General features: G+C 42.5%; 1 protein-coding gene and 1 pseudogene across 1 annotated transcript in view; one reads left to right on the top strand and one right to left on the bottom strand.

The window, feature by feature from the left end:
* Ube2k (ubiquitin-conjugating enzyme E2K) overlaps positions 1-13,877 on the top strand; it is a gene marked incomplete at its 5' end in the record, with an annotated part of 37,164 nt that extends 23,287 nt beyond the window's left edge. The window contains 3 exon segments of the mRNA XM_013518052.1: positions 5,473-5,572; positions 9,026-9,154; positions 9,633-13,877. Coding sequence (XP_013373506.1) covers positions 5,473-5,572; positions 9,026-9,154; positions 9,633-9,707 — 304 coding nt within the window.
* The window catches only part of LOC102023962, a 59,484-nt pseudogene extending 36,804 nt beyond the window's left edge, over positions 1-22,680 (bottom strand).
* Between the last annotated feature and the right edge of the window lie 25 nt (positions 22,681-22,705).

Genomic DNA, 22,705 nt, shown 5'->3' with positions numbered 1-22,705 from the left:
CCTCCCCTCCCCCTCCCCCTCTCCTCCTCTCTCCCTGTCTGTCTCATTTTTGAAAACAAATGGCATAAATCTTACTGTCTTAACTAAATTTTGTGTTTATTTCCTTTGATTTTGACAGTTTTTTTTTTTTTTTTGACAGTTCTCGTCACCATTGTCTGTAGATTGATTTTTTTGTTTGTTTGTTTTTTGGTACTAGGAATCAAACTCAGGACCTTGTGCTTGCCAGGCAGGTGCTTATGCCACTGAAATTTTGTTTGTTTTCGAAACAGGATCTTATCCTGTAGTTCAGGCTGGCCTTGAATTCACTAGGTAGTCTATGCTCTGTCCTGCCTCAGCTTCCCAGAGTGTTGGGATTACAGCTGTGTGCCACCCCGGGCTTGGCCCAGGCAGCTTTGTCAAGTATGGTAAACATATCTGGAGTGCTCTCTTCTCATGGAAATTTCTAGATCTCCCTGGTGGCCCAAGGGACACAGTTCTTGAGACTCACGTCCTGGGAGTGAAAGGGCAGAGTGCAAGGGGCTGTGGAAGAAAGAAAAAGCCGCAGTCTGTCGTAATTATTTTTAAAGTATACGGTTGAATAGTGTTGAGTTTATATTGTTGTGCATCCAGTATCTAGAACTCTGCATTTTACAGCCCTGAAACTACCCTGATTAAGCAACTTCTCCTAGTATGCTATGTTGTACATACTGTAATCCCAGCACTCTTGAGAGGCTGAGGCAGAATTGCAAAGTCAAGCCCAACCTGGTCTACGGTCTACTTAGTGACATATAAGATCATGTCTCAAAATTTAAAAAGGTGCTAAGGCCCTGGGTTCAGTGCCTAGTACTGTATGCCCCGCCCCCCAAAAAACCTATTTTTCATTTCCTCCTCTCCCAACCTTTGGCAGCCACCATTCTTTTATTTTTTGTCTTTTTTTTTGAGACAGGGTCTTGCTATGCAGTTCAGGCTGGCCTCGAGCTCACTTTGTAGCCCAGGCTGGTCTCAAACTCCCGCCAGTCCTCCTGCCTCAGCCTCTGGAGTGCTGGGATTGCAGGTGTGCACCACCAGGCTCGGCCACTATTCTACTTTTTATTTGTAGAATTCTAGTTACCTTATATTTGTGGAACTTTTTTTTTTTTTTTTTTTTTTTCTTGAGACAGTCTCTCTATTTTAGGCTGGCCTTGAACTCACTATGTGGCTCAGGCTGGTCTCACACTAGCAGTGATCCTATTGCTTCAGCCTCCTTAGGAACTATACAACATTTTCCATTTTATGTGTGCTTTATTTCACTTAACATTGTGTCTTCAGGTTTCACCCCTATTGTAGTAAATGTCAGCACCTCCTCCCACCACCATGACCTATGGGAATTCAACACATGCTCTTCACACTGAGCTACAGCATCAGCCCTTTTTTTATTTTTTATTTAGAGAGACAGTTTCACTAATTTGCTCAGCTGGGGTCGAACTTCCTCCCTCAGCCTCCCAGTGTCCTGAGATTGAAGGTGTGGGACCAGCCTTTTGAAAATTACTTACTTTTGGGGTATTGGGGTTTGAATCCAGGACCTCATGCATGGTGGGTAAACACCCTATGCTGAACTACATAGCCTCAGCTCCCAAATCCTTTTTAAGGCTAAATAATATTCCCTTGTGATGTCTGCAGAAGCTAAGCATTTTGTTTACTCATTCCTGCATTGATGGAAACTTACTACTTTCCTCTTATGGCCGTGGTGAATAATGGTGCCATGAATGTGGATGTATGAATAACTTTGAGTTCCTGCTTTTAGTTCTTTTGGGTATATATTTAGAAGTGGAATGGCTGATCATGTCAGTGCTATGCTTAATTTTGTGAGGAACTGTCATACTCTTTCTGTAGTGTTTGTCCCATTTTACATTCCTGTGTACAATATACAGAGGTTCCACTTTCTCCACATTCTAGGTGAGCACTAATTTCTGGGTTCTTTTGTTTGTTTTTATTTTGCATTTCCCTAATGAGTAGTGGTGGTAAACATGTTTTCATGTGCCCAGTGATCATTTAATTCTCTTTGTAGAAACGTGTGGAGACCTCCCATCCCCATACCGTGAATTGGCTGGCCTGAGGCTTTACTCTTTTTTATTTGGGGTGGGTTATTTTTTTGTTTTTCTTTTGGTTTTGTGAGACAAGGTCTCACTGTATAGTTCAGGTTGACCTCCTATATAGCCCAGGCTACCCTTGAACTTGCTGCAATCCTCCAGCCTCAACCTCCTTTACTCACGTTAGCAAGCATAAGCATTCTGCCACTGAGTTACACATAATTCCCACCCCTGCCCATTGTAAAATCAGGGTTTTTGTTTTATTAATGACTTGGATGAGTTCTTAATATTCTGGATATTAGTCTTTTTCAAATACATGGTTCGAAAATATTTTCTCCATTACATGGGTTGTTTGTGTATGTGTGTCTGTCTGTCTGTCTTTTTGAGACAGGGTCTTGCTATGTAGTTCACGCTGGCCTTGAGCTCACTTTGTAGCCCAGGTTGGTCTCAAATTCGCAACGATCCTCCTGCCTCAGTCTCCTGAGTTCTGTGATTACAGGTATGCGCCACCACACCCAGCTACATGGATTGTATTCTAACTGTTGATTTAATTTTGATACAGTTGTCTATTTTCCCTTTTTTTTTTTTTCCTGTCTTTTATATAACCAAGAAATCTTTGTCAAATCCAGTCTCATAAAACTTTCTGTCTATGTTTTCTTCCAGTTTTAGCTCATACTTGTAGGGCTTTGATCCCTTTTGAATTACTTTTAAGTGTTAATTGCTTTGTTGAGCTGTATAAGGCTGGCTTTATAATGTTAGCAAGGCGTTGCCAAGATTTATAAAAATCTTTTACATGCTTTTGTAGTTCTATTTTAATATAAAATAACTTGTATGTTTAATAACTTTTAGTATGAGCTGCTTCCCTTTAGTGAGGTTTTTATTTGCTGTTCAGGTGCATTTCATTGAAAGAAATTTTATTGCTTAGCTGAGTGTAGTGGTGCACACCTGTAATCCCAGCTCTTTAGGAGGCTGAGACAAAAGTATCGTAAGTTTGAGTCTAGCCTGGGCAGCTTTGCCACATAGTGAGATCATGTTTGAAGAAAATAAAAAGGAGGGCCGGGTATGGTGGCACACCCCTACAATTTCAGCACTCTGGAGGCTGGAGGCTGAGGCAAGGAGGATCGCTAGGAGTTTGAGGCCAGCCTGGGACTGTACACAGTGAGTTCATGTCCAGCCTGAACTACATAGTAAAGCTCCGTCTCAAAGATCTAAAGAAAAAAAATTTTAAAAGACCAGGTATGGTGGTGCACACCTGTAATCCCAGGACTTTGGAGGCTGAGGCAGGAGGACTGGTGTGGGTTTGAGGCCCTCCTGAGCTACACTGCAAGACCCTATCTCAAAGAGCTATAAACAGGGGCTGGGGATTTAGCTCAGTGGCACAGCACCTGCCTGGCAAGCGCAAGGTCGTGAGTTCGATTCCCTGTAAGGGGGAAAAAAAAGCTATAAATAGACAAAAAACAGGCTGAATATGTAGTGCAGTGCAAAGGCTCTGGCTTCAAACCCCTTCCTAAAAAAGTACTCTTTGTAAAGAGAACATTTCGAGGATTTCAAACTGGGCAGGTGGTACGTACATATAATTCCAGCACTCAGGACACTGAGGCAAGAGGATCAGGAGTGTGAGGTAAGCCTGGCTTTACATACCAAGTCCCAGGTCAGTTTCAGCTGCATAGCAGGAACTGTCTCAGAAAACAAACAGAAAGAGCCAGACGTGATAGTCCATGCCTGTAATCCTAGAACTCAGGCAGCTGAAACAGGAGGATCTCTGCAAGTTTGAGGCCAGCTGTGGTGAAATCACGGCCATCCTGAATTAGTGACGTCTCAAAAAAAAAAAAAAAGCATTGAATTTGACTTACGTTTTGACCCGCTCTCCTAAAAGAATATGATCCATATTAACTACATTACAAATCTTTATTGAAAATTACTTGTGTAACCTTTCAGGAAATTTAGCACCTTGGTCTAGAAAAATGTTTCTCACTTCTCACCCTTCTTTCAGAATTAGGCATTCAGTTACATAAAACTGCATAGCTATGTGAAAGTCCTTACAAGTACTATTTTTAAGTGCTAACTTAGCGTTTCACCAAATTTTTGAACACCACAGCAGTTTTTTCCCAAGTCCTGTAGTTCTTTAAAGTATAAATTGTAAATAAAAAAAAATGTATTCCAAGAGCATTTTAAAGAACTAATTTTTTCCTAATACACCAGAATATAGAGCATGAATGTGGTAGTGATTTTACTTCTCTGGTGTAGAGTAGTCTTTGTGACTTAAGCTTTATCACTCAGTACACTTCACAGCTGCTCGGAGCACTGTACAAAAGCTGCAGTACTGATTGGTGAAAATTAACACATTTTTAACACGAATGCAAAGAATCCATTCTAGATAAGTAGAAATCATTTTATATGTAAATATTTACTTTGTAAAGATATATTTTCTTTATGAATATACTTAGAAGGATGATTTATTTTTTATTTTAATGTTTTGATATAGGGTCTGATTACGTTGCCCAGGCTAGGCTCAAACTTGAGCTCCTCCTGCCCCAGTCTCTCAGAGTGTTGGTATTACAGGTGTATGCCCACCCACTCCTAGTTTTATTTACTTTAAGCAGAAAGCTTATCCTATTTCAGAATGCTATGGAATGATGCAAACTCTTCTTAAAAATGTGGCACATTTGTTCATAGTATCTTATTAGTTTTTATAGTGCCATCAGAAGAAAGGTCTGCAAGCTATTAGTACTAAGAGTTTAACTTTATATCTAGAAAAATGGATAAAAATTTAAGTTGGTGAGCCGCGCATGCCTGTAATCCCGGCACTTTGGAAGATTTAAGGCAGGAGAATCCCAAGTCTGAGCTCAGTTTAGGCTACTCAATTACCAAGACCTGTCTCAGAGTGTTAAAAAGGGCTGGGGATATAGCTTCATGCAGAAGCCATAGGTTCAATCTCCAGTACCAGGAAAAAAGAAATCAAAAAGTAAAATCTAAAGGACAAAAAGAAAGCTTATTTGGAATAAGCTGGGTTTACTTTATCATTATGTATCTGACTTGGAGGCAGAAATTAATTCCAGGCCCCCAGATAAAGAGAAAATGAGGCAGGTGTGGCTTCACACCCCTGTAATCCCAACAGTGTGGGTTACTGGGGCAGGAGGAGATCACCATGAGTTGGAGGCCAGCCTGAACTGTGTAATGGGAGTCAGTCTCAGAAAAATAAAAGAAAATAATTTCATTATATGGGCTGGGGATGTAGCTCATTGTTAGGGTGCTTGCGTAGTATATGCATTGCCCAGGATTTAATCTCTAGTCATGCGGGGGGCATAGTATAGAGAAAAAAGGGGAAGTTCTAATAGGTTTTTATTTTACTCAGAAAACATCCTCTTTGTTTTTGCTATTCAGAGCCCTTGTAAGTGAGATATTTTCCTGTTTCAAAATTTAGGGCGGCAGCAATGACTCTCCGCACAGTATTATTGTCGTTGCAAGCACTATTGGCAGCTGCAGAACCAGATGACCCACAAGATGCGGTAGTAGCAAATCAGGTAAGGTGACCGCTTTGGAAAGGGTTCTTCATACCTGCAGGTGTCTCTGTGTAGTGGTTTGCTGTGTTAACAGGAGCATACTCTTCTGAAACTAAATTTGGAAGTGGTTTTCTTCCTTGTAGTAAGATTATTTTGTCAGATGTAATAGTGAAAGTTTAAGCTTTGGATTTTTTTTTTTTAAGCTTTGGATTTTAAACATAGTAGTTTAATTGGATTCATGGTTTTTGTACTAGTATGAGTTTCCAAATGCACACAGTCAGAAGAGTGTACATGCATATACCTCCTGTCCAGACCCTCTGATTGGCATTTTACTGCATACATTTTATCGTGGTGTGTCGGTCTCCTATCCCTGCTGTCAGCCCTGATCTCTTGTGATAATTTTTAATCACTTCCCTCTGTGGTACTAAAGTGACAGAATAGCATTAAAGGTGACTTTTTGACTTGCTAAACATAATAAATATTTTACAGTTTTGATCTTTAATCAGTTTAAGGTAAAAGATTAACAAATTATGGTCCAGCTGGCTTGTTTTATAAATAATGTTTAATTAAAACATACCCATACCCACTTGTTTGCTTTCCAACAGCAGTGACAACATTGGTTGTTTGAAAGGTTGAAGTTAACTAGCATTGGTCCCCCTAAGAAGTATTCTGCCAACCTGTTCTCTAAGCCATTGTTTTACTGAGCACCTCTCCACCTCATTTTGTGGTACTGGGGCCTTTGCACTGAGCAACATTCCCAAGCCTTTTTCAATTTTTATTTTATATTGTTTTATTGATTGATTGATTGATTGATTGTGACTGGATCCCATTATACAGTCCAGGCCTTGAATTTAAGGTGATCCTCTTACCTGAAGTGTTGAGATTACAGGTGTGTGCCTGGTCCTTTTTAATTTTTATTTTGAGCTGGGTGTGGTGGCACATACCCGTAATTCCAGTACTTGGGAGGCTGAGGCAGGAGGATTGCTGTGAGTTGGAGGCAGCCAGTCTGAGCTACGCAGAGTTCAAGGCCAGCCTAAATTACAGAGAAAGGCCTTGTCTCAAGAAACAAAACAAAACATAACAAAAACAAAAGAAGTTTTTTAAACAGGGTCTTGCTAAATTGCCAGTGCTGGGCTTGAATTTGCCATTCTCCTGCATCAGCCTCCCAGAGTGCTGGGAATATTCTTATTGTCAGAGTTGTCCCTTAGTTTCTACATTGTTTTTTTTTTTTTTTTTTTTTCCTTTAACTGTAGTTAACTGATTGTGAAGTTGTTCTTTACTTTCCATTATATACATTCACATCTACACTGACATGACCTGTACATTAATAAAATACATAGGTTTGACTTTTGAACATAAAAGCGTATTGGAAACTGCACATCTCTGTGTGAATGCTCCTTTGATATTTCAACACAAACTTGCTAAAAGTGAATGTGGAACATTAAACCTCACAAGAGGTTTTATTGTTGTATGATATCATCACACTCATTTAATTTTGTAACCGAGTCACAGCTTTTGGAGTTTTCCTCTCTTTCCTGTGTCTGTCTGTGTCCCTCTCCCTTCTCTTTCTATGATTTGAATTGTGTACAAACCCAGTTTCACATCTTTTATATTTTATCTTTCTTTTTTCTTTGGTACCGGAAATCGAACTCACAGCCTCATGCTTACCGGCAGGTGCTATACTGCTGAGCCATATCCCCAGCCCTCACATCTTTTATAGCCTACTTTTTTTTTTTTTTGGCATAGCACTGTAGACTGAAATCAGTGCCTTCATACTGAGTTATTTCCAGACCTTTTGGTGTTTTTATTGTTTTAACTTTGAGAGGGTGTCTCACTAAACTACCCAGGCTGGGCTTGAACTTGTGATCCTCTACCTCAGCCTACCAGAGTGCTGGGATGACAGGTTGCATCACTACACCTGGCAGAATTATTCTTAAAGCTTAGCTTTTTCAAGATTGCATTTGTTTTTATTACCATTCTACTCTACTATACATCTTCTGTAAGGAAACTTTCTCTTAGCAAACTTCTTTGACTCTTATCTTTTTATTTGTTCCCTGTTCTTGTAAATTTTTTTTTATATATCCTTGATAATGTGTTCTGTTAATTTGCCCAGAATGCTTGGAATTATTTCTGTGTTTTATATTTAATGCTGCTCATTCATATTGGGTAGTCAAAAGGGTGACTTTGATTTCATCTTTGGTTGAGGTTCTACTTAAAGTTTTCTTTTAGTACCTAAAGTAGTTCAGTAATTTTACTTGTTTTCTTGTTGTTAATGATCTGACACTTTAATGTCCTAGAGACTTGTCAACGTTAAAATATACTTTGAAAAGAAATACTAGAATGAATTGAACAAAAATTGTTTAATTTACACATTGTTTTACTAAGTTCATGGTTATCCCAGAGAGTTGTCTAACAAATAGTGAAGTTGTTTTTGTTTTTTTAATGATTTCATGGTCATCTCAAAATACGGTAAAGTTAGGACTTTGCTTGGTATTCCCTAAACTAACAGAGTTGTAGGAAAACAGCAAAATCTAGTTGTACTCTTAGTCTGGACTGTGGATAGTACCCGAATTGGTCATATTTCTTAGCTAATATTACACAATTTTATAGTAACTCTATGTTTAGTTCAGCAGTGTTTGCTGCTGTTTGGGGTTGGGCTATCTCTAATACTTCACCTCATTTAATGTTAGTTTTTTTCCTAATTGTTTTCTCCTAATTGAATTTGGAGGTTAGAGCTACATGCCTGGCCGCTTTTTTTGGAGAGTGAAGAGAGTCTTGCTGAATCATCTCAGCCATCTCCAAGTTGCAGTCCTGCCACCTTAGCCTCTCAGAGTGCGACACTAGCTGGATTAACTTTGTCTTTATCAGTACAGTTTGTGAATCACAGCTTCACATTAAGCACTTTTTTCTTGGGCCGGGGAGATAGCTCAGTGGCATAAGCACCTGCCTGGCAAGTGCAAGGTCCTCAGATTCCTGGTACAAAAAAACAAAACCAAAGCAAAAAAACCACTTTTTTCTTGAATGACAAATGACACAGCTTGTTTGTAAAGGAAAGCCAGTCACATTTTATGTATTTTAATTTACTTTTGGGCAGTTACTAGTCCTAGGGATTGAACTGACAGCCTGTGCTTGCTAATAATCATATACTCTACCACTGAGCTATATGCCTGCAGCTCTAGGGCATCACATTTTCAATATAAACTCCTTTCATTTAGCAAAAGTAAGGTCAGCCTGGCTTGGTGGTGCATGCCTGTAATCTCAGCACGTGGGAGGCTGAGGCAGGAGAATTGCCACAAGTTCAAGGCCAGCCTGGGCTATATAGTGAGTTCCAGGCCAACCTGGACTACTTAGCGAGACTCTGTCTCCAAAAAGAAAAAGAAAATGCAGGGTCTTAGCCAATTAAGAAGTGAGCTACTATATTGAATATTATAAAATATTATGATGTCAATTGATTTTTTTTTCTCCCCTATATAGTACAAACAAAATCCTGAAATGTTCAAACAGACAGCTCGACTTTGGGCACACGTGTATGCTGGAGCACCAGTTTCTAGTCCAGAATACACCAAAAAAATAGAAAACCTATGTGCTATGGGCTTTGATAGGGTAAGTACTTCACAGATTGTTTTGATATGCGCGTGCATGTGTGTGTGTGTGTGTGTGTGTGTGTGTGTATACACACACACTATATATATGTTGATTTTTAAGTTACTGCTCCCAAATCTGTGACTGGGAAAAGTGGTTTAACAATGCGAGAAAACCTTGTATAAATAAGTTTGGCTACTAAAATCAGTAGTTTTTTTTTTTTTTTTTCTTCTAGTTGTTGGTATTTGCTTTTTATGCATTGCAAGTACAAGGCAATGTATTGAAAAGAAACTAAGTGTGGAAAAAAAAAAGGAGTGCCAGGGATACAGCTCAGTGGCACAAGTGCCTGCCTAGCAAGCACAAGGTCCTGAGTTCAATTCCCGGTACCAAAAAAAAAAGAAACTTAAGTATGATTTCTCAATATAAAGACAGTAATCAGTATTTTAAAAATGTTTCCTTGAGATTTGATTTTTTTGTTGTTCCCTTTTTCTTTCTGCAGAATGCAGTAATAGTGGCCTTGTCTTCAAAATCATGGGATGTAGAGACTGCAACAGAATTGCTTCTGAGTAACTGAGGCATAGAAAGAGCTGCTGATAGTCAAGCTTGCCTCTTCTCCAGGAGCATCAACATCTGTTATTTTTAGGATTCTGCATAGATTTCTTTTAAACTGGCATTCTTGCCTAATGATGTTATCTAGGCAACCATTGGAGACTGAAAAAAAAAATCCCTGCTCTGTAAATAAAGCTAATTAAACGTCTGTGTAAATTTAAAAAGGGGAAATACTTTTAATTTTTTTCTTCCTTAATAGTGTAAAAATTCTTTGAGCTAAGCTAAAACCATGGAAAACCATGCTACTTTAGTGTTTAGCGGTGTAACAAGACTAGCAAGAGTTTGCTTCAGGGTTTTGTTGAATAATTAAGATAATATTTTGAGTGTGTCAGGGCCATTCAAGTTGTTGGTGTTGCATCACAGCTACCTTAACTGTTTTTAACATGGATCCTCTGTGCCTGTGAATTTACTTGCATGCTTGTACTTGACTTCTTAGAATGGGTAGCTGAAAAGACCACCATTTTAAGCATTAGAAAACTCGTAAATATGAGATTTATCCAGAAATGAAGATGGTGACCTAGTCAGAGCCTTTTTGTCCCAGTTGACAAGTTGGGGCACTGTATCTACTTTTCCCGTACCACACACAGCTAATAATTTAACAATAGATTTCTCTCTTTTTGGTGGGGAAATGTGCCAAGCAAAGTATCCCTGACTTCCTTTCTAGATCTAAGGTTTGGAATGTTTCGTCGTAGTTATTTAAACACTCAAAAGTTTCCCTGTGTAAGTCAGTAATATAAGAATGGAGCTGCCAATATTATTTCTTTTGCAAAAACAGTAAATACTTCGATGTTGCGGTTTTCCCACATATAAAGAAAGGACCCAAGTTAGTTTTGCAGTGAATTTGACATTGATTTTTCAATTGATAAAATTTTCTTGGAGAACGTTGAAGAATGCAGTCCACTGTTGCCAGTAGTTTTTAGCTTAATTTTGGGCTTTATGAAAATTGCTTTATCAGATACTTTAAAAGCCACTCTTGCTTGCACTTTCCCGTATTGACACATGGAAGCTGTGTTCGTGTTTTACTGTACATACTTCAGATGCACATAGGAATAGAAGTGTGTTATAAATCTAGCTTTCTTTATGATGTTTCTGACAATGAGAATTGAAAACTTTACCTTCTCTTGTACATAGTCAGACTTTTTATTCATATTAAAGTTACATTTCATTCTAAGTTCAGAAGTTTGAAAGTTCCTAGTTTTGCAAGCTCAAACACTCAACTTGACTGAAGGTTGAAGTAGATTTTTGCAGGCAGTTCTATACATATAAATATAATCATTAAATTTGGAGGACCAATGCAAAATAACAAAAATGGAATCAGACTAAAGTAAGATTGTAATTTGAAAGTCATAAAAGGTTTTCTTCAAGTTTTATCTTAAATTATAATTGTTAAGTGTTTGGAAAGTAATATTTGAGCCTATTAAGTCAGTATAACTTCATTCAACCTTTCAATAATCTTGATGCTAAAAGCAATAAAAGAAACCAATATTAAATATAATGTTAAAGATGTGAAGGTTCTTCCAAAGACTTAAGGTTTTCCTAAGTAAAAATAATCTCTTGTAGTTGCTAAATTGCATACTAAACACAAGTTGCTGTTTTATTCCCCCATATTTGCTTAAGCATAATCACAGCCCTTAATTGTTGTAGGTTAGTTATTTTCTAAAGATGCCAAAGGAAACAAGATTTTTCTTTATTTATTTTAACTAGTTAAAATCTTGTACTTTTTGAGTTGTGGGATTTTGTGAAAATACAGACAGTTTTGCTTCTTGTTGGTTAGAATTAATTTTATATAGTGGAGGGTGGTTTGGTAATACTAGTAACATTTGGATTTTTTAAAATATCAAACACATCCTGTTTACTATTCACCTATATTATCAGGGTATATTGTCTGTGGTTAGACAAAAGAGAAAACAGTGGTTACTGTTGTCAAGCATTACACACGCCACTCTTGGAAGCAGCTCTGTTCTGCTTTGATCTGTATGCACACTGGCGAGGCATCTACTCATGGGATTGTACTTCAGCAGCTCTAGTGCCCAGGTAATTGGAAAGTGCAGTGTTTAGTTCGACAGGTTCTACATAATGAATTTTTCATTGTAAAAATTTATTTCCCTTATGTACATTTAATGTGATGATAATCTTTATTTCCTTTCTGGTACATTTTCCACTATCTTTGTTTTCCTTTTTTCCCTCCCTCCCCCACAGCCTTGATACAGATTTAGCTCCCCAAACACAACAACTGAGTGGATTGCTTTTTTCCTCTGGTCCTCAGTATGCTTGGGGAAAGGACACTAAGAGTTTCGGCCTAGGGAGAAAGTACCCTGGTGAAAGTTATTTTTATAGTTCTCAGTGTTTTGGGACATCCATTTTAAGAGCCCTCAGAAATTATGGTTAAAAAAAGAACTCCCATTTAGAGCAGGCAGGTTTGCTAAAAGTCGGTGATACTCTGATAGGTTTCTATTATCCGGTCTCTTTCCTGACTAGTGCCTAACGTAAAGGGTACAGTTAGTTGTATGATAATGAATGAAGGAATGAAATCCAGTTTGAGACTCAAACATACAGTAGTATATACGTATTTGAGGAACTTGCTACTAAATTTGATGCTCTGAGTTGGCTCTGAAATGTTTAGAATTGTGACTATGTTTCACATAAACACAGAAAACACCTCCAAGGATATGTATGTTTGCAATCTTGAGTATTTTGTTTCTGAGAAAAATAAGCTATAAAGTGAAAGTAAGATTGAGGGGGTTTTTGGGTCTTCTTTTCAAAAATTTTCTCATTTATGATTGTTGACGGCACTTAAAACTATGCAAAATAATTTTTTTTAAAGTATCTGTCAGAAAGAATTGGCAGTTAAGAGTTTGCTTGTGCCTGCGCTACTGAATGCAGCATATTATATCACTCTTTAGGCTGCTTCATAAGTTTGCCAATGTGAAAAGCAGATCTGGACTACAAGTGTATGCCTGATTGGAGCTTTTAAAATGCTGCAGTTAGAGGTATGGTAATGTTTTCCTAATTCTATGTAGAAACAGGAAATAAAGAACTTTTGTTGTGATTTAAAGATTTAAGTAGACTCTGGCAGAAAGTAGCTGGAGCCAGGTATACCATTCTTGTACATAGGAGGAAACAGTATTTAGAAATGAAAAAGGAAGTTGTTTGTTTACAGTTAACTTTATTTTGTGAACTTTTACAAACTGATGTTGTATTAGTCACTTTTTCTAGTTCCAAGGAATTCCACTTCCAGGGTACAAACCATTGATTCCAAAAAGTTGTATTTCTATTCTTTTAGTACCAGTTGAAACACTATTAACTAGTTGCTATCATTGTGAAGATGGCAACTTGAAGTATACTGATAAATAGCCTTTTTCCAAACGAAGTGTGACTTTGCTTTAGGGTCTGCAAATGATGTCACACATTGTATTTGCAATATAGATGAAAAATTTTGTGGCATGAAGGGTAGGGGAGGGTTGCTAGCTCCCTTGTCCTGCTTTGTTACTGCTTTATTGGACTGATCTAATCTCAAACCTGCATCCTCACCTAAAACTGTAAGTGGTGAATGTGCCACCTTTGCTTGGTTATTTCAACCATGCTGCTATATATAATCAGGTGTGGCACAGCTTACTGGTCTGGTCCGAGGTGAGTGGATAGAAGTCATTGCACTGTGCTGTGAACGATCCTTATCTGCTTGCTGTAACCTACTTTTTACAGGCATCATAATAAAAGCTAGACTATTTCTTTGGGGGAAAAGAGACTTATTTAATGTTATTTAAAGAATTTTCCGATAGAAAATGAAATACTATTGAAAATAATCTATTTTTTAGCTTTCAGCAATTGATGGTGCTTTGTTGTGGTGTCTGCTGGAAGTCTACTGCCATTGTAGGGATTCTCATTAACCTCGCTGAGAAAGAGCCTTGCGTGTTAGCTTCTCTCGATCTCTGAACAGTCTGTTAGTGATGATAACTCTGTAGGAGGGTCTGTTCTGAGCCATTCATTTCCTGTACGGGGACAAGGGGCGGGTTACAGACATACCATTGAAGCAGGGTGGGCTGTGGGTGGAGGGTTGGGTATTTGTCTTGAGAATTAAAAACTACGAAACACTTTTGTACACAACTGATTTTTTTAAAAAAATAAATACATTTTTAAAGATGTTGAATTTTCCCCCCTTATTGGGAATTCTTAAAAATAAATGCATGCATGTTTTCCCCTGAAAATGGTTTATATCTTGTTTGTGGATTCTCATCTCTGAATAATTAAGTCTTCACATTATTTTAAACAAGAACTGGGTAGATAAAATTGTTGACAGATTTCATACTGATGTGCATACTGTCACCTGACTGATAAATTGTATCCGGTCTTTGAATTTAAAGACAGGTTGAAATTGTTTAGTTCTAATTAAACACTTTCAAATAGAACATTATTTGGTCAGGGTCTCGGTACAGTTAGCGTCAAGTTGACGTACTTGAAGCAGTACTGGTATTCTTTTTCCATATGGCACACAGGTCTGCTTTGGTTGCATAGTGCTGGGAAGAGGACTCCATTGCCCAGAAAATCTCGGGTTTTAATCCTCATTTTCACTCAAGATCACAGAGCTAGAGCTTTTCTGAGCCTCTGTTTCTTCATTTGGGTCAAATATTTGCCCAGTATTTTATAATGTTTGTGAGGCTCACATGAAGTGGTGTAGCTGTAACGTTAAATCTCGGCTCAACTAGGGGAGGGTTCTTTTGTGGCCAGCTCGAAACCACCAGCAGGAGGGCTTGTTAGGCAGGCTTGATGGCTCGGCAAAGCAGGCATTCCTTCGTAGGTCTGTTGCAAAGTCTAAGGCTGGAGCAACAAGTGTAGGTCACACAAGGTTCAGTCCCTAGTACCACTAAAAAGTAATTAGCAACTATAACCACGCGGAATTGTCCACGGATGATAATTCCCTCCATTCATACGAATAATTAGCAGAGACTGTCAAGAGTCCACCCTAATGATTTCACATGGCAAAACCGATTGTTAGGGTATTTATACCCAGCTCACAGCAGGCCTGCGAGTTTCGGCTGCTTGGAGATGGAATTGTTCCTGACTGGGAACAAGCAGGATGAAGTGCTCTTTCCGTGTTGTGAGGCTGTATTTGTGCAGTCGTTGGGAGGAACTGTATGCGCCCCCTTCCCCTGAGCAATGTTGTCAGATGGAAAGTTGGTACTTGCTTTGCCGCACACAGCGGCACTGCTCTGGTTTCGCTTCAGACAGTACAAATCTTTAATGAGCACTGAGTGGCTGAAGCAGGATTGCAAGGTTGGGCCTTGCCTGAGCCACTTCATGAGACTCTGTCTAAAAAAAATATTTAAGAAGCAAGGTGTGGTGGTCCATGCCTGTAATCTCAGCCCTCAGGAGGTTGAGGCAGGAGAATCACTGAGTTCGAGGTCACCCTAGGCTGCATAGTGAGTTCGAGGCCAGCCCGAATTACATAGCAAGATGCTGTGTCCAGAAAACGAACGAGGGGCCGGGGATATAGTTCAGCAGAGTGCCTGCCTGGCAAATGTGAGGTCATGAATTCGATTCCTAGTACCAACAACAACAACAAAAGATATGTACATAGCAAAGGAGGTACAGTTTAGTGCAAAGGCCCTGGGTGCCATCACCCACACCCTCCACAAATCTAAGATGTTACGACAGAAAAAACAACTTCTAAGAATGGAACATGATAAGTGTTCTCTTTTTTTGAAGGCAGGGTCTCAGTGTTCTGGCTGAGGGTGTGCTCCTGGCCAGCAGCTTTAAATGTCTCCATCTTCGTTTTTAGGTCACTGTGCTTGCCCCTTTTTAGGTATCTCCAGGCTTCTTTTGTGGGTGTGTTTATATTACATTTTCTATCGATCTTACATCTCCACCCCACCTCCCCCCAGGGTCATCTCAGAAGTGGAGTTTCTGGGGAGGGAGGCAGCTTGGGGGTGAAGAGGCGGAAAGGGAGTGAGTGGGCTGAAAGCGGGGATTACGGTGCCTAGAATTAGAGCAATAATTAGAAGACTTCAGGGACAGTTGACAGCGAGCGGAAAAAGGCCATGTGTGGCGCGGGAAGACCACAGGCGTGCGTGGTGGCAGACTGCAAGGCGCAGGTGCCTGTTCGGAAGGCCAGGGAGTGCACCAGCTGACCACCTTGAACCTAAGTGCGTCAGAAATCTGTTTAGTTTGTTAACGGTTGCTAACTGTTGAAAAGTAGGGAAGCCAGGTGTGGTGGTACCTGCCTCTTACACCAGTACTCCGGGAGGCTGAGGCAGAGTACCCAAAGTTTTAACCTATTAGGCAAGGTAAGTGATTTTGTAAGGACCTGTCTCATAAATTAATGAGGATATAGCTCAGTTTGAAGGCTCTGGGTCCAGTTTCCAGAACCCCACACGATTGGTTGAGGCCGGGCATTCTGCGATCCTGAGGCAAGAGAACCACAAGTTCAAGACCAGCCTGGGCAAAAAGGTGGGGAGGATGCTGGGGATGTAGCTCAGTGCTACGGCCCTGGGTTCAGTCCTTACTGTTGGTGAAAAATTTGGTTAAAAAGTTGTCAGCTAGGTGCCAGGGATTTAGCTCAGTGACACAGCACCTGCCTGGCGAGTGCGAGGTCCTGAGTTCGATTTCTGGTACAAAAAAAAAAAAAAGGACAAAAGGTTGGCAACTCAGCTGAATGTGTAGGGCGAACACCTGTAATCCCAGCACTCAGGAGGCTGAGGCAGGAGGATCGCCCTTGAATTCAAAGCCAGACTGGACTACACAGTAAGTTCAAAGAGCCTGAACTATATAGTGAGACCCTGTCTCAAAGTGTCAACCCTAATTTGTATCCCCAAGTTTTTGTGTAATTCAATGGATTAAAACTTCACTGGGCCTTTTCTCTGAGAAACTTCCTCTTGCTAAAGGTAATTCTTTATACACTTTCCACTGGATTTTTTTCACTTAACAGTTTGTCTTTTGAGATGGTCTCAGTGTAGCTCAGGCTGGCTAGGACTCCCTTTGTAGCTCAGCCTCCCAGGTGCTGCAGTTACAGTTCCTCGTATCTCTGTTAAACTGTGAGATACACTTGTGTTTCCTCTTCCATGCCCTGCCACTTCTGCAAAATTCTGCTTTTTCTTGTTCTTGCAGTACATGGGATAGAATGGGCTTCACACTGAACTACATCCCCAGCCCCATTTAAATTGTTTATAAAACAGTCTCATTATGTAGTTCAGGCTGACCTTGACCTCAGCATTCCTCCCGATTTGGCCTTCTGAGTCTTGGGCTCACTGGTTTGTGCCATCACATCCAGCTTTGTGTGTGTGTGCGACAAAGTCTTACCAAGTCACTAAATTTCCCAGTCTGGGCTCAAATTTGTAATCCTCCTGCTTCAGCCTCTCAGAGGCTAGGTGGGTCTTTCCATCTAAAAATAGGGGCCTGATCTGGGTGGCTTTTTTTTTTTTTTTTTTGAGATAGGGTTTCCCTATCCACTTCAGGCTGGCCTTTAACTCACAGCGATCCTCCTGTCTCAGCCTTCTGGTCTGAAATTGAGCTGAAAGTACTGCAGACTTCCCAACTGCAGCTTCACAAATGAGGCACTGGCTGGCCCAGAGGGAACATGATTGGTGCTGTGCTGTGGCTGAGGTGGTGCTTTTATGAAGTGCTAGACCAGGGTCCTCGGGAGAGGAAGGAGGCGCAGGGCCCAGCTCTGGTGAGGGTGAGGGTGAGGCCGCTGCCCCATGCTCCCTGCAGGCGGGTGTCACACCTGCCCGCAGCCACCAGAGCCCCGTGCCATTCAACTCCGCACCGCCCCCAGAACTCACCGAGCCGCCCTTGTCAGACGGAGAGGTGCTGTGTGCTCACACTTGCTTGACATTCGGCACACCCTGCTTCCCTCTTATTTTTCTAAGCAGTTCTGGTAATAGAAATGTGATCATTTCAGGAAACTCAAAAAAACTTCCTCTTAAAATTTAGTATTCTTAAATATTCACTTGATGTGCTTTTTAAAGCTCAGTACAGTTAAGCTAATGTTGTTTAGCTGCTAATGTTTTATACTGTGGTCGTTTAGGGGTTTTTGCTTTTTTTTTTTTTTGGTCTTTTTGAGGCAGGGTTTTGCTATGCAGTTCAGGCTGGCCTTGAACAAACTCGCAGCGGTCCTCTTGCCTCAGCCTCCCAAGTTCTGGGATTACAGGTGTGTGCCACCACGACTGGCCTAAAAACAGGGTAATTTTTAAAATACTTTTTTTTTTTGGTATTAGGAGTCAAACTCAAGACCTTGTGCTTGCCAGTACGTGTGCTGCTGAGCTATATCCCTGGCACCTTAGAATACTGTTTACACACACATTTGAATGACTATAGACAGCTCATTGGGTCCGGCTGCCGTATTTCACTTATCTGTTAACCTACTAGGGGTGTAGATTGTTTCCAAGTTTCTCTTCCGAATTGCGCTGCATGAACTTACAGTTACATGTGGATCCCCCAGTGTTTTAATACTAGCTGTGTCGTCAGGCCAGTGAAAGGACACTTGGAAGAGTAACGTCCAGGGACCAGTGTGGCCAGCCAGGGCTGCCGCGCAGTGGCAAAGCTGCGGGATGCGTGGGATGGAGGGGCTGGGTTTGCAGAGCGCGGGAGGCGCAGCCCTGAGACTCACAGAAAGCATGGGAAGGGGCGAGGGCAGGCCTGCCGGGGCAGTGCAGGTGACAGGACGGTGTGTCTGTGTGCTTCTGCACTGTCGGGCCGCTGGCTAGGTTACTTCTGTGATCTTACAGTGGAAGAACAGTTGCTCTTTTGTGAATCTGAAACTGGCTGGGCTGAGATAGCCGTCATCGACTGAAAACGAAGATGCACTTGAAGTACTGCACACTGTGGTAGACCCGTTTCTGCAGTGCTGTCAGCTCTGTGGGAGATGAAAGACCTTCCTTATGGAAACACCTCCCAGAGAAAATACCTTCAAAGACGTCCAGACATCACACTGTTAAGGATCTTCCATGAAAAAGCCGAGGTTCATCTGAGATACCTTCAGAATGTAAAAGTCCCCAGACTGGGCACACCTAGGTGGTAGAGCACGTGTCTAGCATGGGCAGGATTCTGGGTTCCATCCTCGACCAAAAAGCAAGAAGGCAGCTGGTGTGATGGCACGAAATCCCAGCACTGGGGAGGCTGAGGCAGGAGGGCTGCATTTGAGCCAGCCTTAGCTTTACAGGGAGCAAGCCTTAGCTATATAGCTTTATAGCCTTAGCTTTTTATCCCTTAAAAATTTTTGAAAACAGAAAATCCAATTTTCATATATTACCACAAACACTGATGATCAAGATCAGAGCAGGGTTAATACAGAGAGGGGGGAAAACTGGAAAATGCAGCTTATGTTGCATCTGTGGAAAAGTGCAGAATACTTTTTTTTTTTTGTCTTTTTGAGACAGGGTGTCGCTATGCAGTTCACGCCGGCCTTGAGCTCACTTTGTAGCCCAGGCTGGCCTCAAACTCACAGTGATCCTCTTGCCTCAGCCTCCCGAGCTCTGGGATTACAGGCATAAGCGACCATGCCCAGCCCGGAATACTTTTTAAAAATGTGAATTTAATAGAGCTCAACTTAGAAATCCGTTAAACTTTTGAAGTTCAAAGAATATGAAAAAGATGTTTAAGATGTGGAGAGGTAGAAACTTAAAAAAGGAAATCAGAGAACTGCTTTAGGAGGTCCAAAGCCTGGCAGTTATTGAAGGAAATGAAGTGAACCAAAGTATGAGACAAGCTCAGCGTGGTGGCGCACACTTGTAAGCCCAGCACTCTAGAGGCTGAGGCAGGAAGATCACAAGTTCAAGGCCAGCCTGCGCTACAAAGTGAGATCCTGTCTCCAAAAAAAGTATGAAATATTTCATCTCAAATTCCCTAGAACTTTGGCTTTGAAGTACTCCACCAAGCACTCAGCACAATGGGTGTATTTTTTAAAAAGAACCACAGGGAGGGAGATTTTGTTCTGCAATATTAGGAACCCCATATCACTTAGTTTAGGGAACTAAGATGCGTAGAGTGGCATCAAGTTTCTTGACAGCATGGCAAGCTGGGTGATAATGAAGGGATGACTTCCAAGTTTTTCATGAAAAGCATTTCTTTTGGAGGGTGGGTCGAGAGAGGTTCTCACTGTGCAGTTTAGGCTGGCCTTGAATGCCACGGAGATCCTCCTACCTCAGCCTCCCTAGCACTGCGATTACAGGTGTGCACCACCACTCCTAGCTACGAAAAGCATTTCTACTAGAATTCTGTTCCCAGCTGAGGTGTCAGTGTAGGCTGAAGATACTTGTAGGTGCTCAAGATTTCAAATTTTGTCTTCAGTTTGTGCTCTCAGGAAGCACCTGAACAGTACTCCACCAAGACAGAGGGAAGCGAGCACAGGAGAGCTGCGCCACGCGGGCGTCACTCTGGGGGCTGTGCAGCTGCCCGGGGCCGCACAGACTCTTGCAGGGGAGGGTGGGGTACTCCACAGCACGGCGGAACAAAAGGGACAAGGAAGCGACAGCTTCCCAGCTCTTACGTGGAAATCACATTTGGATTGATTGGTCTGAAGGACAGAACTGCTAATAGAACTAATAAAACAGTAACTAACCAAGTAAAAAAAAAATAGGGTTGGGGTGTAGCTCCGTGGTAGAGCACTTGTCTAGCATCCATGAGGCCCTGGGTTCCTCCTTCAGCACTGGGGAAAACAATTTAGGAAAACCGAGATGTAAGAGGACTGTGAAATATGCTCATTAGATGACCAGTAACTGCTTCCCCAAGGACTGCAGACCGTGCAGGCACGAAGAGGGACGTGGAGTGCACCACACGGGAGCGCGAAGTAGTCGGCTCCTGTAGCGTGCAGGGTGAATCAGGGACCGCTCCGTGCTCTGCAGCGCCGTGAAGAGCGGGGGTGACGCGGCCGGCTGTCACCAGCATAGTTAAGGCCCTGAATCCCATCCCCAGCACCACCAAAAGTAAAGCAAATGAGAAACCCCTGCTGAGTGCAGAGCTGCTAACACTCAGCTATACTCCTCTACAGCACCGCTCGCTCATGCAGACACAGTCCCAGCTGGGGGAGAGCTCCGTGCACAGCGCTCTTGCAGCCTGCGCGAGGCCCTGGGTTTGAGCCCAGCACTGCAGAGCCGTGCACAAGTCTGTGAATGCATCAGAACTCGGTACTCACAGGTCAACTCAGTTTTCTTTTCTTTGGTTTTGGTTTTGATTTTGATTTTTTGAGCCAGTGTCTGACTACACAGCCTCCCACTCCTGGCCTCAGCCTCCCAAGCGCTGCTCAATTTTGTTTGCTTGGTTTTGTTGAAGATGGGGTCGGGGGTGATCTGAAAAAAATTGTTTTAAAGACAAAGTTGCTATGTAGTTCGGGTCTGCCTTGAACTCACTGCGTAGCCCAGCTGGCCTCATACTCATGGCGATCCTCAGCCTTCCAAGTGCTGGGATAACAGCCATGCACCGCCATGCCCGGCTCAGTCAGTTCAACTTAGAACATTCTCGGGGCTGGGGATTTAGCTCAGCGGCAAAAGCGCCTGCCTGGCAAGCGCAAGGTAGTGAGCTCGGTTCCCAGTACCGGAGAAAAACCAAAAAAACCAAAACAAACAAACAAAAACATTCTCCTAACACCAAAAAAGCCCTGTACCTCTTAGCATTCTTGGTGTGTGTTTCGGTGGTGGTTGTTCTGCCGTACTGGGGATTGAATCCAGGATATTGACACTGAACTACATTTGCAGGTCTTCTTTACATTTTTTGCTTTGAGTCACGGTCTCACTGAATTGCCCAGGCGGAACTCAAACTTGCAGTCCTCCTGCCTCAGCCTCCCAGAATGCTGGGGTTTACAAGAGAATGCCGCATCAGACCTGGCTTATATCATACATTCTGAAGCGCGGTTGTTTTAGATGCATACACATTTAGGACAATTTTGTCTTCTTGGAGAATGGGCCTCTATCATTTTCAAATGTCCTCCTCGATCTCTGACAATATTCCCACTTCTGAAGTCTGCCGTCCATGGCATTAGCGTGGCTGCTCTGCTTTCTTTAAGCTACTGTTGATTGGCATAGCGTCTCTTTCTCCGCCTGTGTCAAATTCTTGGCTCTCTGCACAGCACCTACAACCTTGAAACGTATCTGCGTCTTCAGTTTTCATTACTGACACGTTAATTTAAAGTCTTCTATAGTGTGTGTGTGTTGTCAGCCCTGGGATTGCGCCCGGGCTGGGCCCTGTCCCCGGGCCGCCCTTGAACTTGTCACCTCCCACCTCCCCGCCCGCCCGCGCAGCTGGGGTCACAGGCCTTCCTTCTCCGAGCGGCGGACGCCGGAGTTCTGACCCGGAGGGAGACGCGGGCCGGGAACTTCGTCCCCTCCGGGCCGGAAGCTGAGCCCCGCGGTTCGCCTCACAGTCGTCCCCCGGACCGCAGGGCCCTCTAGGGGTCGTCGCGGGGCGGCTCCCTCGCCCCGCCGCCGCGGTCACCCTCTCGGGCGCTGTGAGTGGTCGTGTCACCAGCAACAGTGGCCCCACTTTCCCGGAGTTCTGGTTCTGATTTCCGCTGACAGCCCCGCCGCGTCCCCACCCAAACCACTGCGGTGTTCGCGCTGGCCTGGCGCAGGGCCCTCTGCTGCCACGCAGCATCCAGAATGTAACTTTTTGCTTAAATGGCAGTTGCTGCTAGGCTTGGCGGCGCACACCTGTGATCTGCGCACTAGGGAGGCTGAGGCAGGAGGACCGCCGTTTGAGGCCAGCCTGAGCTACATGGTCGTTAAAAGCCAGGCGGAACTATAGTGAAACTCTATTTGGAAAAAAGTACTTACTGCTCAAAGTAGCTCTTAATCAAACTTAGAGTAAAGCCCGCGCTCCTTCCAGTGGCCAACACGCCCTCCGCCGCTCTGTGCCGCCCGAGTTCCTCCTCCCCGCCGGGCTGGTGTCCACCTGGCGCCGCAGTCCCGGCCGCCGCGCCGTCTGCACCTTAGCTCGGCGTCAGGCGCAGCCGCCCGCGCCCCGTCCCCGCCCTCCCAG

The sequence above is a fragment of the Chinchilla lanigera genome, unplaced genomic scaffold (genome assembly GCF_000276665.1).
Source record: "Chinchilla lanigera isolate Chin_1 unplaced genomic scaffold, ChiLan1.0 scaffold00042, whole genome shotgun sequence".
In the NCBI taxonomy this organism is placed as follows: Eukaryota; Metazoa; Chordata; class Mammalia; order Rodentia; family Chinchillidae; genus Chinchilla; species Chinchilla lanigera.
The sequence above is the reverse complement of the archived record's forward strand: the minus strand, read 5'-3'. Positions and strand labels throughout refer to the sequence as shown.